This window comes from Canis lupus, chromosome 2, assembly GCF_048164855.1.
Source record: "Canis lupus baileyi chromosome 2, mCanLup2.hap1, whole genome shotgun sequence".
Lineage (NCBI taxonomy): Eukaryota > Metazoa > Chordata > Mammalia > Carnivora > Canidae > Canis > Canis lupus.
Window position 1 is genome coordinate 43,500,696 of NC_132839.1, and position 25,137 is coordinate 43,525,832.

At 45.1% G+C, this 25,137-nt stretch overlaps 1 protein-coding gene across 5 annotated transcripts in view; it reads left to right on the forward strand.

The window, feature by feature from the left end:
- Window positions 1-25,137, forward strand: part of IGF1R (insulin like growth factor 1 receptor) — a 302,878-nt gene that overhangs the window by 247,436 nt on the left and 30,305 nt on the right. For all 5 annotated transcript variants that reach the window (XM_072797447.1, XM_072797464.1, XM_072797485.1 and 2 more), the window contains exons 6-15: window positions 943-1,157; window positions 3,223-3,349; window positions 5,251-5,489; window positions 7,867-8,034; window positions 8,235-8,439; window positions 14,189-14,472; window positions 15,846-15,982; window positions 16,465-16,624; window positions 20,361-20,463; window positions 21,231-21,301. In XM_072797447.1, coding sequence (XP_072653548.1) covers window positions 943-1,157; window positions 3,223-3,349; window positions 5,251-5,489; window positions 7,867-8,034; window positions 8,235-8,439; window positions 14,189-14,472; window positions 15,846-15,982; window positions 16,465-16,624; window positions 20,361-20,463; window positions 21,231-21,301 — 1,709 coding nt within the window. The remainder of the gene's footprint in view (window positions 1-942; window positions 1,158-3,222; window positions 3,350-5,250; window positions 5,490-7,866; window positions 8,035-8,234; window positions 8,440-14,188; window positions 14,473-15,845; window positions 15,983-16,464; window positions 16,625-20,360; window positions 20,464-21,230; window positions 21,302-25,137) is intronic.

Consider the following 25,137-nt stretch of genomic DNA (forward strand, 5'->3'; position numbering starts at 1 on the left):
ACTTTCCTTCACTTGCAGGTGGAGCTGGTGCTTCTTTGTCCACCCCCTCAGGGCAGGACTCATATCTCACTTGGTCATGGTTGAACCTCCAACCGCTTGTTGGTGCTCAACACCTGTTATACAAGTGCTTCTCTGAGTGTGATCCCAGTACCAGCAGTGTCAGCCTCAGCTAGGTGCATGTCAGCAATGCAGATTCTTGGCCCACCCAGACCTACTAACAAGATAGTCTGGGAGTGGGGACCAGCACTCCAAAAACAAGTCTTATACAGGCTAACCTAATGTTGGTCACTGAGTTACTGTTGCCTGAATGGGTGGCCAAGGAGGACTGTCTTGGAGGGGGGCTGTTTCTCCTCCCCCACCTGGTCTAGAGGCTATGGCTGTAGCTTTTCAGGATGGGGTGGATCTGGAGGAGGGAGCAGCTCCCTGGGCTGGTCTATCACTGAGTGTGTCTCCCTGTCCCATTCTCTCTCCTAGCCCATCATATGCTGTTTATAGCACGGATGGGATTTACCCCCAAGGATAATGGCAGGCTTGCTACAGCAAATATGTAAGCTGTTCCGGTTGAGTAGTCGAGCATATCTGCTCTCCCGTGGACTGATTTCAAGTGCATTATACACACTCTTCTCAGAGAAAAATACCCAACGGCATTTCTCCGGAATGATTCCAGGTCTACCCTCCGGTGTGAGAAGCATTATTTGTGGGTAATAGAAGTCTGAAAATTAATTAGCATCTTATCGATTTCCCTCTGTTGTCCTTGAATCATATTGCTATTGTTAACAGTAACCATCTAGCCTGACAAACTGTTAATAACTAAATCTCTTATGGGCAGGAGCAGTGTGTTCTAGAGCCACATGTGGATGAGGACCTATGTGGGACAGCCAGCAGGCAGGAGGGAATGCTGGGAAAGGGCAGGGGTGCTCATGGTAATTTTTGTGCTTCTAGGAACTACTCCTTCTACGTCCTCGACAACCAGAACTTGCAGCAGCTTTGGGATTGGGACCACCGTAACCTGACCATCAAAGCTGGGAAAATGTATTTTGCTTTCAATCCCAAATTGTGCGTCTCCGAAATTTACCGCATGGAAGAAGTGACGGGGACCAAAGGACGCCAGAGCAAAGGAGACATAAATACCAGAAACAATGGAGAGCGAGCCTCCTGTGAGTGGACCCAATGGCCGTGATCAAGCAGACCCTCCTCCAATCTAGAATGGTGGCTCTACTTATAGGCCCCTCCTCGTGAAATGGGGAGGGGAACACAAGGCCTTACCCAGCACTCTGCTCCTGTGTGTGTCTCTTTGGACTCAGCAGTGGGGCAGATTTGTGACAGATTCATATTTGTAAATTATCTTTTGCAGGTGCAGAAGCGTGCTAAACATTTACAGATAGATTCCTACCCAGATTTTACCCACGTGCTCACGGAACACAGGGTTAAATGTCTTTTAATGCACAGGAGTACAGTAAGATTATTATTTCTTTGAGATTATTTTTCAAGGAAGAGCTGGTCCCCTCCTCCACTGCCAGGGAGCAAGCTCGACTCAGTCTCCCACAGTTTAGGGGGAAGTCTGAGGGCAGAGGGGACCTAGCTACAAGCCCAGCACAGTGGTCACGGGTTCCCTGTCTCCCTTGGCCTCCTCCTTGCTCCCACTCCAACACGGAAAAGATGGAGAGAGCCTATCTCCCTGAACTGATACTGCTTTATATATTTAGAACAACATAATTATAACCTTGCCATGGTTATATGACTTCTACCTTAAGGTCTCGTAGCTGAGATACAACAGTACATCTTTCATCTAACCCTGTATATCAAACTGCTTTTAAAAATGTTGTGGTTCTATTTGGCTGGATAGAGTTATAAAAGGAAATTGTCTTTCTGCCATTGGCTTTTAATAAGGGAAGGGTATTTGAAAAAAAAATAGAGTAATTTATATGATCAGAAGTGATTTGTGCACATGCGCATACACACAGGTACCCACACATGCAGGAGGGGAGGGCTTGAGAAACCATTAGCATTTGTTTGGTTAGTTTCCCTGGTGTCTGGATTTACCTGGTAGACACTCAGCTCTGGAAGAGCTTTTAGAGGGAAGAAGCCTGACACGAAGCTACGTGACATGTTGGCCACCAGTACCTTCTCCCCAAAGTGCCCACCCAGCCCATGCTGTCCCCCTGCTCCAACCGTAGCAGAGTTAGTGTGCCTGAGCATTTTCAGAAGTGTTTCCTACTCTGAGTCCTACTTCCTACAGCCGGTCTGACCTGTCAGATTGTGAATATGGTGGCCATTTATTTTCCTCTGAAAACAGAATCCCATTTTCTCTTTTAATAACACATTAGCAGGAACTACAGTTCTTTTCTAACCTGAGATCAGCACATTTTGCCCCACTGACTTCTTAGTTTTCACTGCCTTTAGCCTCTGTATGACCTGCTGAGTGTGTGTCAGGATTCAAGCAAATAGAGGAAGAAAAGGACAGTCCATTAGGGAGCTTTCAGGTCTCCATGAAGGTTGGGCAGTCAGCAATGCTGCCCTGGGTCTTGTGGTCCTTTGAATCTGGCCAGATGTACCAGACGGGGCCTGGGGTGAGTCCCTGCCATACCCCTCTAGCAACTTCCAGACAAAGCACAGGAGGCTTGGCCAAGTGGCATTGTTCTTGGCAATGCCTAATTCATTTTCCACTGTGTGTCAGCCTCAGCTGGAGGCCTTCAAGGAGCATCCTTGTCCTTCCAGGCTGATAACCAAGTTCAGATGGAGAAAAGTGCCCCCCCTGTGGCACACCTGGTCTGTTAGCCTGTCGTGGCTGGTTCCACAGAACCAGATGGACATCCACAACCACAGGACAGGTGCTATCACAGCACAGAAGATGCAGCCTAGCCTAGAGGCTAATCCTCACCTTCCCTGGTCCTCTGGGTAGCCCGTGTCTTAGGGATCAGCAGAAAGACCCAGTGCCTTGCTCAAGTAGGCAATCCTTTCCTGTCAAGATAGGAGTCATAGATTCAGGTCCTGGGTGACCAAGTGTGCTAAGACAAAGGGACAAGCTCCTTATGGCCCCGTGTGGTAAAGTGTCTGGGTCCTCAATGGAAATAAGAGAGCCAAACTGAGGAGTCCAGGAGGGGACTTAGCACATACGGACAGCTTTGCAGATGAGGTTAAATAGCGCAGGGCAGGTGACGTGTAAGACATGTAGAGGAAGAGGACCTTGATCTTTGTCACAGATACTGCTTTATACTGCAGGTGAAAGCGACGTCCTGCACTTCACCTCTACGACCACATGGAAGAATCGCATCATCATCACGTGGCACCGTTACCGGCCCCCTGACTACAGGGACCTCATCAGCTTTACTGTCTACTACAAGGAAGCGTGAGTTTCTGTGCTCTGTGGTATCCTGTGGGTGGGGCTGTGGGTGGGGACGCCTGTGCTTCACCCTCAGTCCTCCCTCCCCAGCTGTCACAGGACATCTGTCACTGTGGTGACAACCACAACATCACAGTGTACAGTGTTAGCTTGAGGCCTTTCACTCTTTGTTTTCTTTTTCTTTTTTTGTTTTTTAAGATTTTATTTATTTATTAGAGAGAGAGAGAGAGCATAAGCAGGGGGGAGGGGCAGAGGGAGAGGGAGAAGCAGACTCCCCACTGAACAGAAAGCCCAATGCAGGGCTCCATCCCAGGACCCAGAGATCACGACCTGAGCTGAAGGCAGATGCTTAATTGACTGAGCCACCCAGGCACCTGAGGCCTTTCATTCTTCAGCGGGTCATTAGAAGGGTTTGAATAAAATAATTCCAAAAAGAAAAGCTTGTGTTTTAGAGAATTAGGTTAGTCCAGACATCCATAAAGTGGAATACAGAATGTGTCCACTAACCCCAAGAACTCTAGCTTCCCTAGGGGTGACCCCCAGACAATCTGTCATTTTATTCCTGTCCATAAGCTCTTCCCAAAACCTGCTCCTCTGCTCTAGGTTATGAGCCCTCTGAACCAGGGAAGGAAGAATGGAGGGAGACTGACCTTCATGTTTTTAACCTTTCATGATTTCTCCCAAAATCTGGGGGCTTTTCTTGTGCCTACAGGTGATATCCACCTGCCTCAGCAGGTCTCTCTCTTCCTTTCTTTGCCTCCTTATCCATGTGGTTCCCCCAGTCTCATTAACCACCCTCCTTAACCAGCTCCAATTGTGATTCTGTAGGTCTCTTTCCAAAGTGGTTGGCTTCCCCAGAGCTAGAACCAGAGCCACCAATGGCAGTATCTGGTCCCCTTGCCCCTGCCATAGCCAGGACCCTGGGAAGGGTCATAGGAGTAAAAAAAAGCAGATCTCAGGATTATTGGGTGCTCAGTGTGTTTCTGTGTGGGAGTCATTCATGGTCTTCTGTTATGATGACAGGGAGGGCCATGTTAATATCTGTTTCAGAAGCCAGCGGCTAGGGTCTGTCTGACCCTTTCATCTGATTGATGGAGAACCCCTACCTGCCCAAGAATGTGTGCAAAATATTCTCTCTTTGATTCTTCCACCAGTGCTTTGGCATTTTCACCTGGTAATCTCACCAAGGAGTCAGTGTTAGTTTCAGAGACAATCTGGAAGCTAAATACTTGAATATCATAAAATACTTAAGCAATCACAATTGTTTGCGAGCCATTGAGATTTTGAAAGCTCTATGTTGGAAGCTGTTCTTCTGTAGTAAAAGTCCTTTCTCCCCAAAAGTTTTATTCTTCCTCAGTAGCTAATGTTTGCATTAAATTATTATGCTTATTTTGTTCTTAATGGTGAAAAATGCCACAATTGGAAAAGAGAAAAATAGCATTTGCTTGTATGCTTAAGGAGCTGAGTTTTCAATCCCAGCAACAATTAGAATTTATTTTTCTTGAGGCAGAGTATGCAGTTCTACAGTGTGTTTGTAAATGTGGTGAAACCTGGGGTCCCGTTGCTTAATTTTATCCTTCTGTACAAATCTAATTGACCATGTATTTCTAATTCCCATTATAGAAAGTGTGACGGGACGCCTGGGTGGCTCAGCAATTGAGTGTTTGCCTTTGACTTGGGCATGATCCTGGGGTCTGGGATCAAGTCCCACATTGGGCTCCTGCAGAGAGCCTGCTTCTCCCTCTGCTTATGTCTCTGCCTCTTTCTCTCTGTGTCTCATGAGTACATAAATAAAATATTTTTTTAAAAATAGAAAGTGTGATGTGCTTGGCCCTTGGGAAAGGTTTCTGAGGGTTTTGATGTCAGAGACCTAAAACTTTCTCTGAGTTTCACCCACTGTCTTGCAGACCTTTTAAAAACGTTACGGAGTATGATGGGCAGGATGCCTGTGGCTCCAACAGCTGGAATATGGTAGATGTGGACCTCCCTCCCAACAAGGACGTTGAGCCTGGCATTTTACTGCACGGACTGAAGCCCTGGACGCAGTATGCGGTTTATGTCAAGGCGGTGACCCTCACCATGGTGGAGAATGACCACATCCGTGGGGCTAAGAGTGAAATCTTGTACATTCGCACCAATGCTTCAGGTATCTGCACACCGCCCATCCCATATTCAAGCTCACCATGCTTGCTTATGACAAGTGTAGGCAGAGGGCCAGCAACACATGTGCCTGTTGTTTCTCTTGAACCTGGACCAGTCTGCTTTTTATGTATCTTTCTTACCAATAACTAATGCTCTGTCATACTATTTTTCTCAGTCCCAATACCCTGGGCTCTCCTGGGCCATTTTCTGACCCATCTCCTATCATCTGTCTGCCCTGCACCAGTGAGCCCAGGTCCTCCAGGAGGCTGGGGTGGTTTTTTTCGGAGGACCCCTCCAGGATACAGCCCCCTGTTTTATTTTCATAGCTGAACCTCCAGGAACTGAAAACATGCTAAGTTCGTGTCCCATTTACCTCATGTGGCTACTTGGTTTTCCATCTTCATTCTGTAGGGACCGGGTCCCACGAAGGTAGACAGAATTTGGAAATGTCAGACAGAGTATGTATGTTGTGGACATTCCAGATATTCACTGGTAAAAGTGTTCCTCTTTCTGTCTCTGTCTTCATTTTCTAAACCACCTCATTTTTCTCAACCCCAGAGTCTGGAACTAATGAAAGCAAACGTTTCTGTGTATTAGCTAAGTATATGAAAACCAGCTTAGAGGTAGGAAAATCCACATCATTTCTAAAGACAATGATAAATATCCTTGGATGATAGGGGTTTTTAAAGAATACCCTTAAGGTAGCACAAAACAAGTTTAAATGGTGGAGAGGGTAAAGAAAAAGTGTTTATGGGGAAAACCTTTGGCTCCTGCATGCCTGCTTCTTCCTCCCTTCCTCCATCTCAGGGATCCCATAAGTGGTCACAATCATGTCACAGATCCTAAAGTGTTTATAGAAGTAAATCTGGCACAGGCTTCTGATCCTGGATGTGGGTAGTATAGCAGAGGCTCAAAGGCAACAAAACAAGTTATGCTTCCTAAGGTTTGGAAGTAAATTATTGTTGCCAGCTCAGGAAAAATACGAATCTTTCCTTTTTATGACAAATTCTTTTCTTTCTTTTTTTTTTTTTTTCTTTTTTTTTAAGATCCATTCAGGGGCACCTGGGTGGCTCAGTGGTTGAGTGTCTGCCTTTGGCTCAGGTTGTGATCCCAAGGTCCTGGGATTAAGTCCCATATCAGGCTCCATGCTGGAAGCCTGCTTCTTCCTCTGCCTGTGTCTCTGCCTCTCTCTTTGTGTCTCTCAGGAATAAATAAATAAAGTCTTTAAAAATAATAAAATAAAGATTAATTCATTTACTTTAGAGAGAGAGTGAGCTGAGGGAGAGGGACAGAGAGGGAGAGAGAGAGTCCTCAAGCAGACTCCCCACCAAACAGAGCCCAATGTGGGGCTCGATCTCAGGATCCTGAGACCATGACCTGAGCTAAAATCCAGAGTCAGCTGCCCAACTGACTAAGCCACTCAAGTGCCCCTTATTATATGATGAATTCTTAAACCCATTTCCCTTCCCCAAAGATGGAAAACTAAGCACCATACAAATTGGGCCAGTTCCCTACATTTTGGCCCCTGTCCTTTCAAGTGGCAGAAAGAGAGGAAGGCCCAGTAAGTCCTCTGCTTCAGCTTTTTTGTGATACTTAGACTTGAAACATCGAGGGGTACGCTATTTATTCTTGAGATATTGACTTTGGAAATCTGAAAGTGGCCGAGCATCCCGTGGTTGTTTTTCCTGAAAAATCTGGCATTAGTCACAACTTCTTCCTAAAGCATCACTCCAAACAGGTGTTCAGAATCTTGTGTATGATATTATGGGCCTTAAAGTACCCTCAAGCTCTTTGCCCTTTGAAATTTTAAAAGTGGCTTGGATGGCCATGTTGTGTAAGTGATCTACAGTAAAGAGGTCTCTTTACTCTTTACTTTGGAAAACCCATGAAAATCAGTGTTTTCTTGTGAACCCAAGGAAAATACGATTTCGCTGGTCCTGAGATGTGATTGCCCTTTATACATAAGGCAGCTCTGGGTTTGGGTTTGGGAGGCAGTAGTACATAAAACTTGACCAGATTATTATGCTTTATCTGTAAATCAGTATTCTTTGGCTGCTAACAGAGTCTATTGCTTGCAGCCAAGGCTCTGTGTATGCTTGGGTTTGTGGACTGCTTTTCCTAGTCCTGCCTCATTCATTCTGTGAATGAATGAGGGGATCATGACCTGAGCCAAAGGCAGATGCTCAACCACTGAACCACCTAAGTGCCCCTAAATTAATACGATTTCAAAGAAAGATTTACTTGTCATCTCATGGATCTATGTTCACTGTGTCCTCACCCAGGTCATGCCTGTGGCTTCTTGTTGGTTTGCTATGACTACCTGCCAGCCTGGGTTTTGGGTTCATTCCATGTTCTGAAATGTCCTCTGTTGCTCTCTCCAGTTCCTTCCATTCCCCTGGATGTTCTTTCTGCATCAAACTCCTCTTCTCAGCTCATTGTGAAGTGGAACCCACCCTCTCTGCCCAACGGTAACCTCAGTTACTACATCGTGAGGTGGCAGCGGCAGCCCCAGGACAGTTACCTTTACCGCCACAACTACTGCTCCAAAGGTGAGTGGGAGGGATAGAAGCGAGGGGGCTTGGGACCAAACCCCAGCATCCGAATGGATTCAGGCCCCAATGTAACATGCGGCCCCTTGTCAGAACTCGGCTACATTCTCCACTGAGTGTGCTGGTGGCGACCCCTTTTCCTCCCCAGCACATACAACCTATTGATTTCTATTCCTGCTGGGCTTGTCTTTCCTGAGTAGATAAAATCCCCATCAGGAAGTATGCTGATGGCACTATCGATGTCGAAGAGGTGACAGAGAATCCCAAGACCGAAGTATGTGGTGGAGAGAAGGGGCCTTGCTGTGCCTGCCCCAAAACTGAGGCCGAGAAGCAGGCTGAGAAGGAGGAGGCCGAGTACCGCAAAGTGTTCGAGAATTTCCTGCACAACTCCATCTTCGTGCCCAGGTACCACTGCCATTTGAGAACATCTCCAGGCTGCTAGTCCTCAGGCAGGTTCCGTTGCTTTGTCCCCACTCAGGGGGATTTATAGGTCAGCAGCCTCCTGGCAGAACCTATGGCCATCAGGGGAAGGACCAACAAAACAAGGTATCAGCTTGGTTGAGTGAGGTAGGGGCTGTGGAAGCCGGTTAGCCCTGACGGAGGGGCCGCCCCAGCCACACAGCCTCCCGCAGAGGCAGGTGGGCTCTCAGCTGTGGGGACAGGTAAGTGAAACTTGGAGAGGCTCACACCCTCAGACACCAGTGAATGGAGGGCCCTTTCTGTCCATCGCACCACTCTTCCCTGCTGCCTCTCAAAGCCAGGCTGAGAAGTGAAGCCAGAGTGAGTTTTGTAAGTGCCCCAACCTCCAAGCACAACCAGGTGCCACAGGCATCCCTGACACACACGTTTGAGGAGCAGCGTAGAGGACAGCCTTTCAGGGTAAAGCGGTCTCTGTCCCCAGGAATCCATCTGCTCCCCTGCCCCAGTCCCCGTTTCCACTAAGTGAGGACAAAAATGGAGGAAGGTAAATATGCAAAGCCGCACTATTCACAGTAGCCAAAGCTGGGAGCAACCCACGTGTCCATCAGTAGATGAATGGATAGGCAAAATATGATCTATCCACGCAATGGAATATTACCCAACCATGGAAAGGAATGAGATTCTGACAAGGGGCACAACTTGGATGGACCTTGAAAACATTATGCTAAGTGAAAGAAGCCAGACACAAAAGGAGCAGATATTATAGGATTCCACACATATGAGGCATCTACCAGAGGCCAATTTGTGACAGAAGGTGCATTCGAGGTTTCCAGGGGCTAGGGGGCTGGGAGGGAGAAACGGGGAGTTTGGCTTTAACGAGTCCAAGAGCTTCTGTTTGAGGCAATGAAAGATTTTGGAAACAGTGATGATGGTGATTACATCATGAATATAATCAATGCCACTGAATTATACACTTGAAAATGGCCAAAATGGCAAGATGTGGGTATTTTTTTTATTCAAAAATTTTATTTTACCACAATAAGAAATGGTTTAAAAAAAACATGGAGGGGAGTCCAGCAGGGTAGCCCTGCAATGTCTGGGGAAGGAGATGGAAACAGAGTGGTGGTCCTTGTTTCCTTTTTCCTCCTGAAAGATTATAGTGTGGCGTTTACAAACAGCCTCTTGCCTGAAACGTGAGCGGAGGAACTGGACTCTGTTGCATCTACATGCTGCTGGCTCCTACGGCGTCCCAGCCACCTGCCCACTGCCCAGCATGTTCTATGATCACTGTCCTTCCTGCCCCTGCCCCTGAGAGGCACCAGAAGTCTGTAACTTCTTTTTATTCTGTAATAACTTTGCCCTTAAAGGCTTACTTAGATTGTAACAACGAATGGCTTTTAAAGTGATTTTTTTCCCATCAAGTGACCTTTCTGATATTTGTGTAATAGTCAAAGATAGCCATTGTACTTTGAAAAGTCCTTAAGAAGTGAAGACCTCTTAGAGTTGCAAGCATTCTTTTCAGAACATAGCTCTTCGTTGCTTAGTGCCTTTCTGCCCCTTTTCTCCTCTCTAGGAGTCTGAAGGTGTGAGAGCCCACCATAGGTCCTCCCCACCTGCTCCACTGGAGACATCTCCTTATAGGGCTGCAGATCAAGTGTTAGCCTAGATTGTGTGTCATGTGTGGTTCCAAGAATAAGAGCATTTGAGGAGCTCAAAGATGTGTAAAAACTAAATTCAGGCTTAGTGACTTCTCTAATAGCCTAATTAGTTAACGAACCATTTGGGACTTGGCCTTCCTTTGGACACACCAATGGCACACACATGGGCCATTTTCCCCATGTCAGCAGGGACTCAGCTAGTGCTTCTCCCTATGGACAGATGCAGGTGAGTTTAGAGTGTCCCAAATAGGCTGGGCAGGAGTTGTCTGTTTATTTTCCAGCAAAAGCTGTCGGCTGCATTGCTATCTTGTCCCACCGACCTGCCAGAAGTTCAGATTGTGAGTCCAGGCTTTGGAAAAGTTTTGCAAAAGGGCCCCAAGCTTTCAGTTTGTAGTTACAAAGCAGTACCTTTCTTTCTCATCAGATGGGGAACACAAGATCGGGCAATGTGAAGGCAGAGCTGTGGCTGACACAGATATTATTAATGCATTGTGTTCGTGTTGGTGAATTCAAAATAAGCTTCCTCTCATGCCAAATTACCCCTGACGAATGCATGCATCCACCCCTTTGGCCCAGACATTCTCTCTCCTAAGATAAGTCTGACCTGCTATTCAGTCTTTTCATAGGATGAATATAAATACCACATTTGCCCACGGTGAGCAGCCACAATTTATACAAACTTCATATTGTTTTTTTTAATGCCTTTTACTAAGGATGTAAATCTCACATCCACACAATTTGCAACACAATTTTGATAGAAGGAGTGTCTAAGTGGCAGAATGATTGAATCATAAAGGAAGGTTTTCTATTTTACAACTAAACTATCCCAAGACGATTTTTATTTCTTTCAATTCATTCTAAGAACAATTTGTTTGGGGGCTCAAACCAGTCAAGTTTGGTATGTTAAATATTGTCCAACATGTCCCACATGGTTTGAAATAGAATGGAAACTAGAGTTGGTAGTGAATATCTTTTATTGACCACAGCCTTTATTTTTTATTATTTGTTTATTTAAATTTTATTTAAATTCCATTAATTAACATATAATGGATTATTGGTTTCAGAGGTAGAATTCAGTGATTCATCAGTCTTGTCTAACACCCAGTGCTCATTTCATCATGTGCCTTCCTTAATGCTCATCACCCAATTACTCCATCCCCCACCCACCTCCCCTCCAGCAACCTTCAGTTTGTTTCCTATGATTAAGACTCTCTTACGGTGGGGCACCTGGGTGACTCAGTGGTTGAGCATCTGCCTTTCTCTCAGGTCGTGATCCTGGGGTCCTGCGATCAAGTCCCACGTTGGGCTCCCCAAGAGAGCCTGCTTCTCCCTCTACCTATGTTTCTGCCTCTCTCTCTTCATGTCTTTCATGAATAAATAAATAAAATCTTTTAAGAAAAAAGTTTCTTACAGTTTATCTGCCTCTGATTTTGTGTTGTTTTATTTTTTCCTCTTTTCCCCTATGATCCTCTGTTTTGTTTCTTAAATTCCACATGAGTGAAATCATTTGATACTTGTCTTTCTCTGATTGACTTATTTCACTTAGCATAATATCCTCAAGTTCTATCCACGTCATTGCAAATGGCAAAATTTCATTTTTTGACAGCTGAGTAGTATTCCGTTGTATGTATATACCACATCTTCTTTATCCATTCATCTGTCGGTGGGCATCTGGGTTCTTTCCATAGTTTGACTGTTTGTGGACATTGCTGATATAAACATCGGGGTGCAGGTGCCCCTTTGGATCATTACATCTGTATCTTTGGGGTAAATACCCACTAATTGCTTTAGTGGGTCATAGGGTAGCTCTACTTTCAACTTTTTGAGGAACCTCTACACTGTTTTCCAGAGTGGCTACACTAGCTTGCTTTCCCACCAACAGTGTGAGAGGTTTCCCCTCTCTCTGCATCCTCACCAACATCTGTTATTTCCTGACTTGTTAATTTTAGCCATTCTGACTGGTGTGACATGGTATCTCATTGTGGTTTTGATTAGTATTTCCCTGATGCCAAGTGATGTTGAGCATTTTTTCATGTGTCTGTTTAGCCTTTATTTTTTAAATCACATAGTTGGGTTTAAGTAACTGAAATGTTGACACATGTTGAAGATTAAAAGGTTTTTCTGATGGAGTAAGTTGTGTCATGGAGTGGGAATAGGGAAAGCTCTCAGTGATACTTGCTATTGGTCATACCACTTGGAAATGTGACTATTTGCAGAGAATCATGGGCATACCATTCTGCTTGTCCCATATCTTATGTTCCTGATGTTGTCCCATGTGGCCTACCTCTGCCCAGTCCCTAAATTGGTGTCATCAGTAATAGTTGTAATCCCAGGTAAATGGCGATGGGCTTCAGGAAGGGTTTGGGCAGAGTATTATTTTGCAGTGGATTAAACCCAAGTTTTGTATTGGTTTTATGTGTTGTACTGATTTTGAAAAGAAGGCAGGACATTCATTCTGGTAGGTGTCAAAAAGATCTCCATAGCAATAAATGTAATTCCTTGTGTCCTTCTGTTCCAAGATTGATTGATGTGCAGTGTGTGAGGATAGAAAATTATCAGTCTCCTAACTTATTTCCTAACCTTTCCTCCCCCAATATTATGAAAGCGAATTCAGTGGGGCCATTAGCACATGGCCTTTCCCTGTGGTTCTCTATCTGGTAGAATGAGCATATATGGATTGAGTGCTTCATGTTTTTGGTTAGGACCCAGTGGGTCACTGCACAAAAGTGGTGACAGCATTTTCTGCAGGGGAATCCACAGGCTGGGCAGCCTGGGGAGCTCAAGCCCCCTGCTTTTCCCTTCCAGGTCTGTCACGTCCAAGCAAATAAGGACCCACAGGAAACCTGCTGAGTGTCAGCTGAACCACAAATGGCTTCCCAGGTGCCCTAATTCCCTGTGGGACTTCTCTTTCTCCCGTAAGCAAGAACTGATGAGCATTCCCATTTTTTTTATCTTTCTTCTTGCCATGAGATTTCAGTTTTCTTTCCCAGATGAACTTTTTTCTGCTTCCTTTCTACCCTTTGCCTGTGCACAGGATGAGTGATGCCCACTGACAGGCTCAGTGTGGAATGGGCAGCACCTCGGCTCTCATTGCAGCTGGTAGCCGGCCCAAGGCTGGCTGTTTGTCATCTGGGTGCTTACCCTCCTCCTCTGTTGCTGTTGGTTCCTGTAAATGCTAGGGGCTTGTTTTTAAGGTTCCTCAGGGGGAACCCAGAGCCCTTTTATCCCCACATCCCACAATAGCAGCTGTTGGAAGGAAGGGTCACCCCCTCCAGCTTCATGGACCGCATCATCTTCCCTTTTGGGCACAGACATTCTCTTTTCTCTTTTGCTATCCTATTGCTTTTGTGGCTATTATCGAAAGCCCTAGTCAAGTCCATGGCAGTGACTCCATCTCAGTCAATAGCAGGGCCTTGGAGAGGACACAGGAGGTCACTGCTGAGTGGGAGGCAAAGTCAGGCTGGAGAGACCTCCAGGAGTGTGAGAAATACAGACACTAGGGTCTCAGAGGAAGAGGGGGCCAGTGGGAGCCCCAGAGGGAAGGGTCTGGGGGTCCAGGCAAGTGCTCGCTGCCTGGTATATTTCTTTCCTCAAAGGGGGTCAGAGAAGCCACCAACCCCAGGCCTTTGAACTACCCACCCTGCCTCTACCACATGCCTCGCCTCTCACCTCACCCATTAATAAATTTTAGTGTGACCAGCAGGTTGGTCATCTTCAATGCTTAGCTATGAGGCCAGTGGACTACATAGCATGGACATTCTGATGAAAGGGCCAAGCTGCTGCAGGGTCAGGGGTGACTGAAGCATTTGTTTGCCTCTTGATACAATCAAGGAACCTCTCTGGGAGCCAGGGGGCAGCTTGTGTGCTGATTCTGAGGTTTGCAGTGTAGAGAAAGGAATATAAATAATGAAGAAGGAAATCCCCATATAATGTGTTAGTTCTTATCCAGAGGGGCTGAATAGCTCCTTTCATCCAAAGTTCAGATTTTTCTTTCCTTTCCGTTACTCTAACCCAAGTCATAGAAGGGACAAAAGAGGTAGAGTCACTTACAAGCCAAGTTTCTCTCTTCCTTGCAGACCTGAAAGGAAGCGTAGAGATGTTACACAAGTCACCAACACCACCATGTCCAGCCGAAGCAGGAACACCACGGTGGTGGACACCTATAATATCACAGACCCAGAAGAGCTCGAGACAGAATACCCTTTCTTTGAGAGCAGAGTGGATAACAAGGAGAGAACTGTAATCTCTAACCTCCGGCCTTTTACCCTGTACCGCATTGACATCCACAGCTGTAATCATGAGGCTGAGAAGCTGGGCTGCAGTGCCTCCAACTTTGTTTTTGCAAGAACCATGCCTGCAGGTAGGGTGTGATCCAGCAAACCCCACTCCTGACTTGCTCACAGCCCTGTGGAGAAGCTTGTGTTTTATGGACGCAGAGTCTGTCCTCCAGGACGATGACCCTTAGTCTCTGTTGTGCTTACTAAAGAACAATTGGTCATCTCTAGGCAGCATGGTAGACCAACAGCCCAGGGAATGGAGTCCACTCATAATGACATCATTTCCAACCTAGTCTCTGCACAGAGTACTATAAGAGCAGGGAGGGAGCACCCTTCTAGGTTAACTCTCCTCCTACTTGGTGTCATTGTACATTCCCGTGGCCCTGTTCCCCATTTGTGCACATGTAAATTTGCCTGGTCCCTCCTGAATCCTTGGGTTCTGTGGAATCCATTAGCTGCCTTGACTCAGAGCGGTACCTTCACTCCTCAAGGTCAACTGCTGGTGTTGCCTTTGGTGCTGCCTCTTGGGTCTTCACCTTCCCCTTGGAAGTTAGAAGCTGCCTGTTGTTCACGCTGCCATCCATCTTCAGGGATGGGCCAACTGCCCATTCTCTTTCCTGCCTGAGGCAGCAGGAAGTAGAAGGAGTCCAGAAGAAGAGCCTAGAAGGGAGGCATCCAGGGCACAATTCTGGCTGTCGCATGTGCATGTCTCAAGGCAGCTGTCAACTTCCCTTGCCTGAGTTTCCCAACTCATCTGGGAGAGACAGAAGCTAGCTCGTTGACCAAAGCTTTCCCCAGCTATAACTTGCAGTGACTCTTGCTTACCACTTGGCTTACTGCTTTAAGCAGAAGCAAGAGAGCAAAGCACCCAGCCTCAGCTAGCATCTGCTGGAGGGGAGGGGTTGACAGTGGCCACCGGCTGGCTCTCAGCACCAGCTTCCCAGAGGCTTCCTCACAGGCCTGGCTTGGGGGCCGTCCCTCAGGCCTCTATCAAAGCTATGTCTGCCTCATGCAGATGCAGACCTGGAAGGGTCCATGTCATGGCCTGAAAGCTTGCCACCACCCCCTCTACTTACAAGGCACCTTTTCGATGCTGCTTGTGTTCAATGGCATCACATAATTTCCCTTCTCAAGTGGTAGAAGCCAAATACCAGAAATAAGTGACTCAGGCTGCCAGGATTTTCCTACTGTACTCTATAGCAGGCTTTTTTGATGGTGGGGGGGTTGGGAGGTGTTGGGTAAGGTCCAAGGGGAAGGAGGGTATTGTGGCATCTTGAGACTTCTGGGTCTTTAGATTGCTTATATGCTAAACCCCCGTGCTATGTGTGAGCAGTTGGCTTTTGTGGAGTGTATGTGGTGACCGCCCTGGGCCCCTCATGCACAGAGAGAATGCTCAGGTTAGCTCACCCCAAGGAACCTGAATCTCACTTTATCACTTGTTTAAATTGTTGCACAGAAGGAGCAGATGACATTCCTGGGCCAGTGACCTGGGAGTCAAGGCCTGAAAACTCCATCTTTTTAAAGTGGCCAGAACCTGAGAATCCCAATGGATTGATTCTAATGTATGAAATAAAATATGGATCCCAAATCGAGGTAAGACTGGGGCAGTGGTCCCCACCTGGCTGTGTTGCCATTATAATTGAGAGCATATGCCACAGCACAGTACAGACCACCTCCTGGTTAGCTGAGAACTTAACTTAAAATGAGGAGGTAAGTCAGTGAGGATTTACGTCTTTCTACCAGCTCTAAGGAAAATACTCAGTATGTGAGGAGAGGGGCTTGTTCTCACCCTTCAGAAACTATTTTGTTACATAAAATGATCTTTCAGCATGAGCTAGATTGGTCTTAAGAACTTTTCATCTTGCTGGAACTCTTTTTGATTACCAAATATATATATTTGGTTAGAACTTAGTTATGTTTACAGTTACTGGAAGATTGCCATTCAACACTTGGTTTCTTCCCTGTTATTGCAAATCGGGATCACTGTTAGGTGGGACATGAGAGATTGGGTGGCAGGAGGCACCCATTTCTCACATGCTTGTGGGAAGTTGGCACTTATGTTTTATTTCCCCCAGGATCAGCGGGAATGTGTATCCAGACAGGAGTACAGGAAGTATGGAGGTGCCAAGCTTAACCGGCTCAACCCGGGGAACTATACAGCCCGGATCCAGGCCACTTCTCTCTCTGGGAATGGGTCGTGGACGGATCCTGTGTTCTTCTATGTCCCAGCCAAAAGTAAGGCATGGACAAGGAGTAGTTGGAAAACCCGAAAGCAGGTCGGGCCGGGATTGGGAAAGCCTGGGCTGTCGGGGCTCTCTCTGACTTTCTGATTTTCCATTGGAACCAAAGTTGGCCAAATTTCAGAAGGGTCACACTTCAGCCAGCACCTCATTTGGGAGCTCAAGCAAGGGAATGGCTTCATGGAGTTCCTACCTCATTTGGTGGGCAGGGAGAGGATCTGAGCCCCTTTTGAAGCAGTCAGCAAGAGGCCTTTGCTTGCAACTTGTTTTATGTCTGAAGCATTTTACAAAGCACTGAATTGACCATTCCAGCTCTTGTCCAATTAGCTGCTAGTCCGGGCTCAGATTTAGGGCTTAGAATCGTAAGGGGTGACAGAAACCTGGGAGCCATCTGGCCCAGCCTGTTCCAGGGCAGGAGTCCTTGTGACAGCATCTCAGACTGAGATGTCCCCTTTACTGCCTGTTGGTAAAATACAGATACGCTTTTAAAGTACCAACATGCATTGAAAGTACACAGAGATTGGGCCATGTTGTGATTTCATGCTCAAACTGTTGACAAGACAAGATTCTTAGAAGGCCATACTCAGCAAGGATTTCAGATTTGGAAACTGAGTTTTATGAAATGTATGAGTACACCAAGAGCCCAGTGCTGGCTTGGCCAAGAAAGTGGAGTATTTTATTTGGTGACATAAATATTCCTTATTATTTCCATATTGAGTTTCTATTTCGTATTAGAAACCCAGTTTTTCAGATGATTTCAGGTTTGTATAATGGGATCAAATTTGGCATAACATTGTTCCTTACTGCCCCACATGAAAGAGCAGCCCCCCTTGCTTACTGATGCTAATTGTGGGTCCAGTGGGTAGTCCCCACATCCCTGGTCCCTCCTGGTGTCCACATCCGTGCTGCCCTGACCTGAGGTCTGAGTTTTTAAAATTCAGGATTCAGCCTATCTAGTGGTCTACCTGGTCAGTGCCTAACAGTCAAAGACAGGTATTTGAAAATCCTAAGAGTACAGATACCAAAGGAAGGATGGTGTGAATAGAATTACAGACCTAGGTAGCATTTTATGAGCCTGGCACTGGGCCTGAATTTAAGGGCAAATAGATAGCTTAGGCAGATAATTCTGAAATAGTCTGAATTCTCCATGGTCCACTAACCTGTTCTTACCAGGAGCCTATGCCAACCAGTCCAGTGCTAGAACCTTCACAGTGATGCCTAGAACCCTCTCCAGAGCAGTGGCTGGCCTTTTCCTTCTCTCCTCTCTGCATCCAACTCTTAGGACCAGAGCCTAGGTTAGTAGTGTAGTGTCAAGGCTGCAGTCTTTGAAATAACAGCCTTGGCTTCTCTTCGGACAGGGCATGTTCCCCTCCACCACTGCTACCCTGTCTTTAACCCTGGGAGTGCTGGGATGCCACAGGGAAACCTGAGAGCCCCTCTGGTAGACTCTTTCCAGCAGAAGTTGGTACATACTGCAAGAAAATGAAATCTGTGTGCCTGCTTTGCTGTTGGGAGGTTTGTCCTTATGTCAGATAAGACGCTCTTGCCACAGCATTGTCTCTTTTCCTCCTGCTTAATCCTCAGAGGAGATGGAAGCTTCTTCGCAAGCTTTCTGGCAACTGCTGTCCTTTTAGGAACCCTTCATGTGCTTGAATGCTATTAAACGACTCTTCAGACTTTTCTTCTCCAGACTAAATAATCTCCAGTCCTTTGGCCTTTTCTTTGTGCCCAGTCGCAGAGACCAATTTTCTAGCCATTTAATCATTTTGCTCTTCTCTGGCTGTGTTCCAGTTTCTCCATGTCCCCACTGAAATGTGAAACTCAGACAGAACATGGTACAACCTGCCCAGTAGGCTAAGTGATGCAAATACAAAAAGTAGTCTTTGGGAAGAACTAAAACTTGGCTGGCTTCCCAAAGGCAGTGATATCTTGAGAGTGTTTTCAAGAATTAGCAAAGGCAGGAGATGCATCCGTGTTGAGAGGGATCTGATGAAAATGTCCTTAATTTTAAAAATTAAAATAGCTTTACTAATCCATAAAGAGTAATAACAATGACAATGATTTTTAGTGGCAAAATAATCACTGATGTGTGTTACAATAGGTGTCACTGGGTCCCCAGTGAGTTTCATCACTTCTACGTAGACATCTCTTACTTGGGTGTCCCATGGGGACCTCACACTCTTGTGCTCAGAACTGAAACCACAGTTGGCGTCCTCATAGTATCTTTCTGTCCTTTGCTCCCAGAGTCACTCAGTGGTGCCATAATCCACACACAGAACCTTGCAACCGCCCCTCCCACCTTTTCTTTCTCTCCAGCCACCATCTTTCATTCAAACCCCAGGCCCATTGATTCTGTGTCACTAAATCCAGCCCCTGCTGCCTCCACCACTGCTTCAGCTCCAGCCTCCAGGATGCTTGCTTTGGGGGGCAGGTCTGAGCTGTTGGGGCAGGAATAGTCCTGGGACCATGGCTTACCAGCTGCCTGCATGACCCTGGGGGGGACAGGTCATCTCTATGAGTCTTCTTCATGTGTAGCAAAGGAGCTGTGGTCTCTTCTTGAGGCCTGGGCTGGATAATACAGAACACAGCCAGGTCCCCTCCTGCCCACTGGCACCCTCCAAGGTGTAGCCATGCCTCCTCCATACCACCAGCCTCCTGCAGGCTGTCCTCAGACACAGCCATCCCACCATACATGAATCTGATCAGTTTAGTGCAGGCCTGAGAGCTCACACTGGCTCCCTTTAATACACAGAATGAGATTCAAACTGCTTGGCTTGAACAGACCCCATGGGAGCCAACCTGACTTCTCTCCAGTGTCATTTCCAACCGTTCCTCTGCAGTTGGAAGGCTTCCCCTGACTTGCTTCTCTCCACTCCCTTCCTCTCTGCATCCTTGCAACATGTGAGGTCTACCTTTTTGGTTGTTGAGCCACCTGCAAATGCACTGACTTCCCACATCCAGCAGAATCTTCAGGGGCATGCCACAGCATCCCCCGTGTCCAGCCTGGTACCTGTCCTATAAGTGCTGGTGATGGCGATGAGCAGGTGCCGCGGTCAGGCTTGTAACTAGACCCTAATGTTTGGGGAGAATTCAGAGCAACTTTGGCAAAGGGTGCCATCCAGTTAGGGTTTTTTAAAGTGTCTATGGAACTATATTAAGATGGATCACTTGATGGGATGAGCACTGGGTGTTATTCTGTATGTTGGCAATTTGAACACCAATAAAAAATAAATTTATAAAAAAAGATGGGTGAAGGTTGGTATAGCTTACTAAGACACAGTTTCATACTAAGCAGATTAAATAATATATTTATGATCTAAGTACAAGGGTCAGTACAGCTTGAGCTGTCTATATGTAAGAATCTATTCATTTTATTTTCATATATATATTTTCATATGTATATGTATATCCATTAGTAGTTATTAAATTGCATACAAACATCTTTTTTACTCAAGGCTACCAATTGAACTATTATTTCAGGATACAAAGAACTTTAAAAATGAGTATACTCTTTCGTGTGCACTTATTTTATCTTTTTCTTTCTTTCAAATAACTCGGACTTTTTTGCTGTTATATCCAATACTGTTTGCCTTCAGAATTCCCAGTTTGTGATAGGGCAGTAAAGGAATTTCCAGAGATTTTTTTTTTTCATACTTCCTGCTAAAAAACAAAACAAAAAATGACCAGCTTGTTTACCTAGTGATATTTTATCATTTCCCTTGTTTCTGCAGTAACGTATGAAAACTTCATCCATCTGATCATTGCTCTGCCCGTTGCTGTGCTATTGATAGTGGGAGGGTTGGTTATAATGCTGTACGTCTTCCACAGGAGAAGGTGAGTGACTACATGAAAAAGCTCAGAAACTTTTTGTGGTTGTGTGGTCTAATAGTGTGGACCCAAGTTCAGGGAAATGTCTTAAAGATTTTGAAGAAATATTTGATGGATTGGGAGACCTGATTTTCCAATCACATTTCCTCACAGGAAAAGAGAACATTTTCTTTCTTTTTTTTTTTTTTTTTTTAAGATTTTATTTATTTATTCATGAGAGACACAGAGAGAGAGGCAGAGACACAGGCAGAGGGAGAAGCGGCTTCCTATGGGGAGCCCGATGTAGGACTCAGTTCCAGGACCCTGGGATCATGATCGAGCCAAAGGCAGGTGCTCAACCACTGAGCCACCCAGGTGACCCAAGAGAGCATTTCCTAATGATTCAGCATCAACAGAAAATGTATTTGGGGCCAATACAGTTCATCCTTTTGCTGATTGCTCCCTCACACAGATACCTCTGCTTGTGCAAAAATTTTTCCAAACACAGTGTCCCACCTTTTCTGTCCACTAAACCTTTCCATTTCTGATGAAGTGAAGAAACAAATGTTTCTTAAAAAGCTGTAATCTAAGGCCACCGAAGAAACCCAAAGACATGTTAGCAAATGGCTTCACTCTGGACCTGATGGGGGAGTGTAGGTGAGAGCCAGCAGGCATTATGTGTCCCCTCGCTCCCTTCCTCTGGATGCTTAGTGAAACAGGACAAATAAAACTGATAGAGCAAAGATGACGTGTGGATATGGGGGTTTTTAACCTGAATTTTATCCTTTTGACAGAAATAACAGCAGGCTGGGGAATGGAGTGCTGTATGCTTCCGTGAACCCAGAATACTTCAGTGCTGCCGATGGTAAGCAGGCTAAGCCAAGGTCACTGCCCCGGGAGGTCCCAGATCCGGGAGCCTTCAGGAGTGTGGCTAATTTAGGGGGAAGAGGTTTGCATTATTTTGAGGTAACTCTGGCCTCTAATCCATCTTTGCTAACACATTTTTTTTATCAAAGTTTTTAGCGGTTCACTGAGTATGTCGAAAATTCTGGGACTGTGTGAAAAGCCCCAAAGAAAAACAGGCTTCAGAGGTGACTGGTCAGTGCAGTAATCAGTTTACTTAATTGCCTGAAATGTTATGCTAGAATGACAAAAGCTGTTTAATTGTTGACATCTAGTCAGAGGATATGCCACAGCTGACCAAATAGTGCTCTTAAACTTGTTTCAGCTGAGTTTCGTATCACTGTGACTTTGATCCCTTAGTGCTTCCCTGCATTTTTCTATCTTGGAGTTTTTCTGTTCACCTCCTCCTGCCTGGGATCACACAATTTACACCCTCACGGCCTGTTCACATACCTTTGGGTAATAACTCATGTAGTTAAGTGACTGAGAAGGTCTGACTTGGAAGTTGGGTTCTACTCAGTGGGTATTTCCTTTTTTCCTTGTCTGCTGTCTCTTCTCCCCAGTGGGCTTGAATCCAAACCTTTCAAATTAAGTCAGGGTGGAGCATTGGTCCCAGGATCCAGTGATACTAGCACCATTACTGGGCACTTTGCTGGGAGCTTTTACAAATGCCATCCCATTTGATCCCTGCATCCCTGTAGATGGCTTTTCTTGTGCCTGCCTGTGTGTAGGTGAGGCAGGGAGGTTCAGAGAAGCTTGCCCAGGTCACATAGCTAAGCAATTGAGAAGTTGGGGGTGATACAGACCCTGGCATCTTGTCGACAGTGTGATGCAGTCACTGTGGAAAAGGATGGTGAGGTCCTTGGGGCAGGCAAGGAAGCTGACCCTTCCAGGGAGGAGCTGGATTGGGTTCGTCAAGTGAATGAATAAGTGCACGGTATTGGGTAGATGTATTCTTGGCTTCAGGTGAAGTGAAAATAGATATAGATGTATAGGAGATGTAAAATAGATCTGTGATTCTTTTAACTGATTATCTTGATCAAATGGAAAACATAAGAAAACTGACATTTTAAAAGGACAATGTAAATGTGTAAAGTTTCACTATGATTTCTTTAATAATTTCTAATTCAATTCTGTTTACGGTAAAGCCAGTCAAAAGGATCCTCCCCTAGGGGAGGAATCAAGTACAGAATAATGACATTATTCTTGATTCTATAAAGATCTCAAAAACTTTTATTTTTAATAGGCATATATATATGTATATTTGTATGTACATATACATACACACATACCTCTATACTCCTAAATATAGTGTATGTATGTATGTAAGGCATAGAGAACATTCTGGAAGGAAACACACCAAACTTAAAATAGTAGTTACTTGTGGAGGGAGGATCTTTTTCTTTATAAAATAGAAAGGAAGGCAAAAAGATTTTTATGCATTGTTTGTATAAATGATAGATTTTTTTAAAAAAAATCAAGTAAGGTAAGGAGTCATCACACACTTAATGTAATTTATGGGGGAAATGCAAGACCGTTCTCCCTCTCAGTGAAGGTGGAAGAAGACTATTCCAGAGAATTTGCTCTGCTTTGAAATAAAGCACAGGAGACTGGCTTTTGTAGTTTTGACTATGAAGTGTCCAGGAAGTTTGGAAAGAGCATTAACACAATAATATCAGATTCTGCTGGTGATTTGAATTCAAATTATATATCTTTTCAGACTACTTTTGTAATATGCCTTGATTCTTCTTTAAAAATAAACAAAACCCAATCTCCTTGGCACCCATGCCAACAGGTAGGAACACTCACCTCATTTGAACGTAAATCATTTGGCCTTTTTGACAAGCACCTTATAGCTAGTTTCCTCAAGGGGCGACAAATGACATTGCAGTTCGCAAATGCTTCAAAAAACTTCTTTCTTCAAAAGCTAATCTGCATGTCACCATTCTCCAGAGTACACCGAAAATCCCCTGTAGGGAAGTGCTGATAACATTGTGCACATAACCCGCGGCTGGCTGGCTGGCAGGGCTTAGGACTGCTGGTTCAAGTCAGAGCTGCTGGGTTGAATTTAGAGAAAAGGATTGCAAGTATTGACTTCAGGGACCTCTCAAGGAAGGAATGTGAATCATTTTAACCCCGTGTTTTATGGTGTGCTACATAGTTTTTTTTGTTTGTTTGTTTGTTTTTTTGTTGTTTTTTTTTTTTTTTTTTTTTTTTTTTGGTGTGCTACATAGTTAATTCTCATTAAAAGCAAGCCTGGATTTTCAGATATAAATGGACATAGGCAATGTTTGTTATACTTTCTGAGGGGTGGTGTTGTGGAGAGTCTTATCTATCAGCTCGTCTTGCATACTTACTCATCTAAGCGAGCATTGGCCACTTCTTAGGGGCTATATGGCATCTAAACCACATAGAGGGTAGACTTCCATTTATGAAATTCCAGAACACATGTGCAATAAAATCCAAAAATGTGTATGAGAAAATTCTAGATTGATTAATGTAGGCCATATTGGACACCCCTCAAAGGTGTAAGTTGGTGGTATCTCCTAGACCTAGCTTATATACATCTTTCCTTTAAGACGCCATTTAAAGGTTAAATGCATGGGACCTGGGGATGTTGGAATAGAATTGTCAGCCCTGTTTGTCTCACATACCATAGGCACAAGGTTAACGTCCAGAAGTGTGAAAGCAAACACAGATACCATCCACGCTTCCCAGTCTTGCATTTCTGCAGGACCACCTCCTTCATAATAGTCAGGGAGGCTGCTGAGTATTCCGCTCTCAGGCTGGGATGTAAGCACACAACATTAAAAGAATGTCATTATAATTGAAATTTCTTATGGAGCTTATGGAATAGGTTGGGTTCGTTTGTTTGTCTTTAGTTTTAATTCTGCCCATCCAAGTTGTGGGATGGATCCTCTGTTTTCTTTCTTACCTCCCTTCTCCTCTTTATCTCTCCTTCCTGCCTGAAATTACGTATTTAATTCCTTAAACCAGATCTACTGAGAGTCTGGGCATGTCCCACTTGCTAGCCCCTCATCCCAGCTGTGGGAGGTCCCTGAGCCCTGGGGAGACCCCTCTGCTCATCAGCTGCCCCTGCAACCCGCTCACCATGGAATATTCATTCCTTCTGGACCCCTTTAGACTCCCCAGGGTCTTTGGTGAGGCCTGAGACACTTGTCTAGACTAGAACAGAGCTACCAATGGAAATACAATGCTAGCCCCATATATATAACCTCAAGTTTTTCTAGTGGCTAGATTTTTAAAAAGTATAAAAGAAGCAAGTGAAATAAATATTAATGATATGCTTTATTTAACCCAATATATGCAAAGTATTATCAACTTTAATATGTAAATCAGTTTAAAAACTATTGAAATACATGATTTTTTTTGTGCCAAGTCTTTGTAGTTTTTTTTTATTTTTGTTTTTTAAAGTTTTATTGATTTAAGTAATCTCTATACCCAACGTGGGGCTCAAACTCAATGACTCTGAGATCAAGAGTCACACACTCCTCCGACTGAGCCAGCAGGGTGCCCCTAAGTCTTTGAAACCAGTTGTGAATTCTATACTTAGCACATCTCAAATTGGACTCCTTGGTGGGTTTTATTTTTTTAAAAAGATTTTATTTATTTATTCATGAGAGGCAGAGACATAGGCAGAGGGAGAAGCAGAAGCAGGTTCCCTGCAGGAAGCCTGATACAGGACTCGATCCTAGGACCCCAGGAATACTACCTGAGCAGATGCTCAACCACTGAGCTACCCAGGTGTCCCTCCTGGTTCTTATATGGTATTAGTAT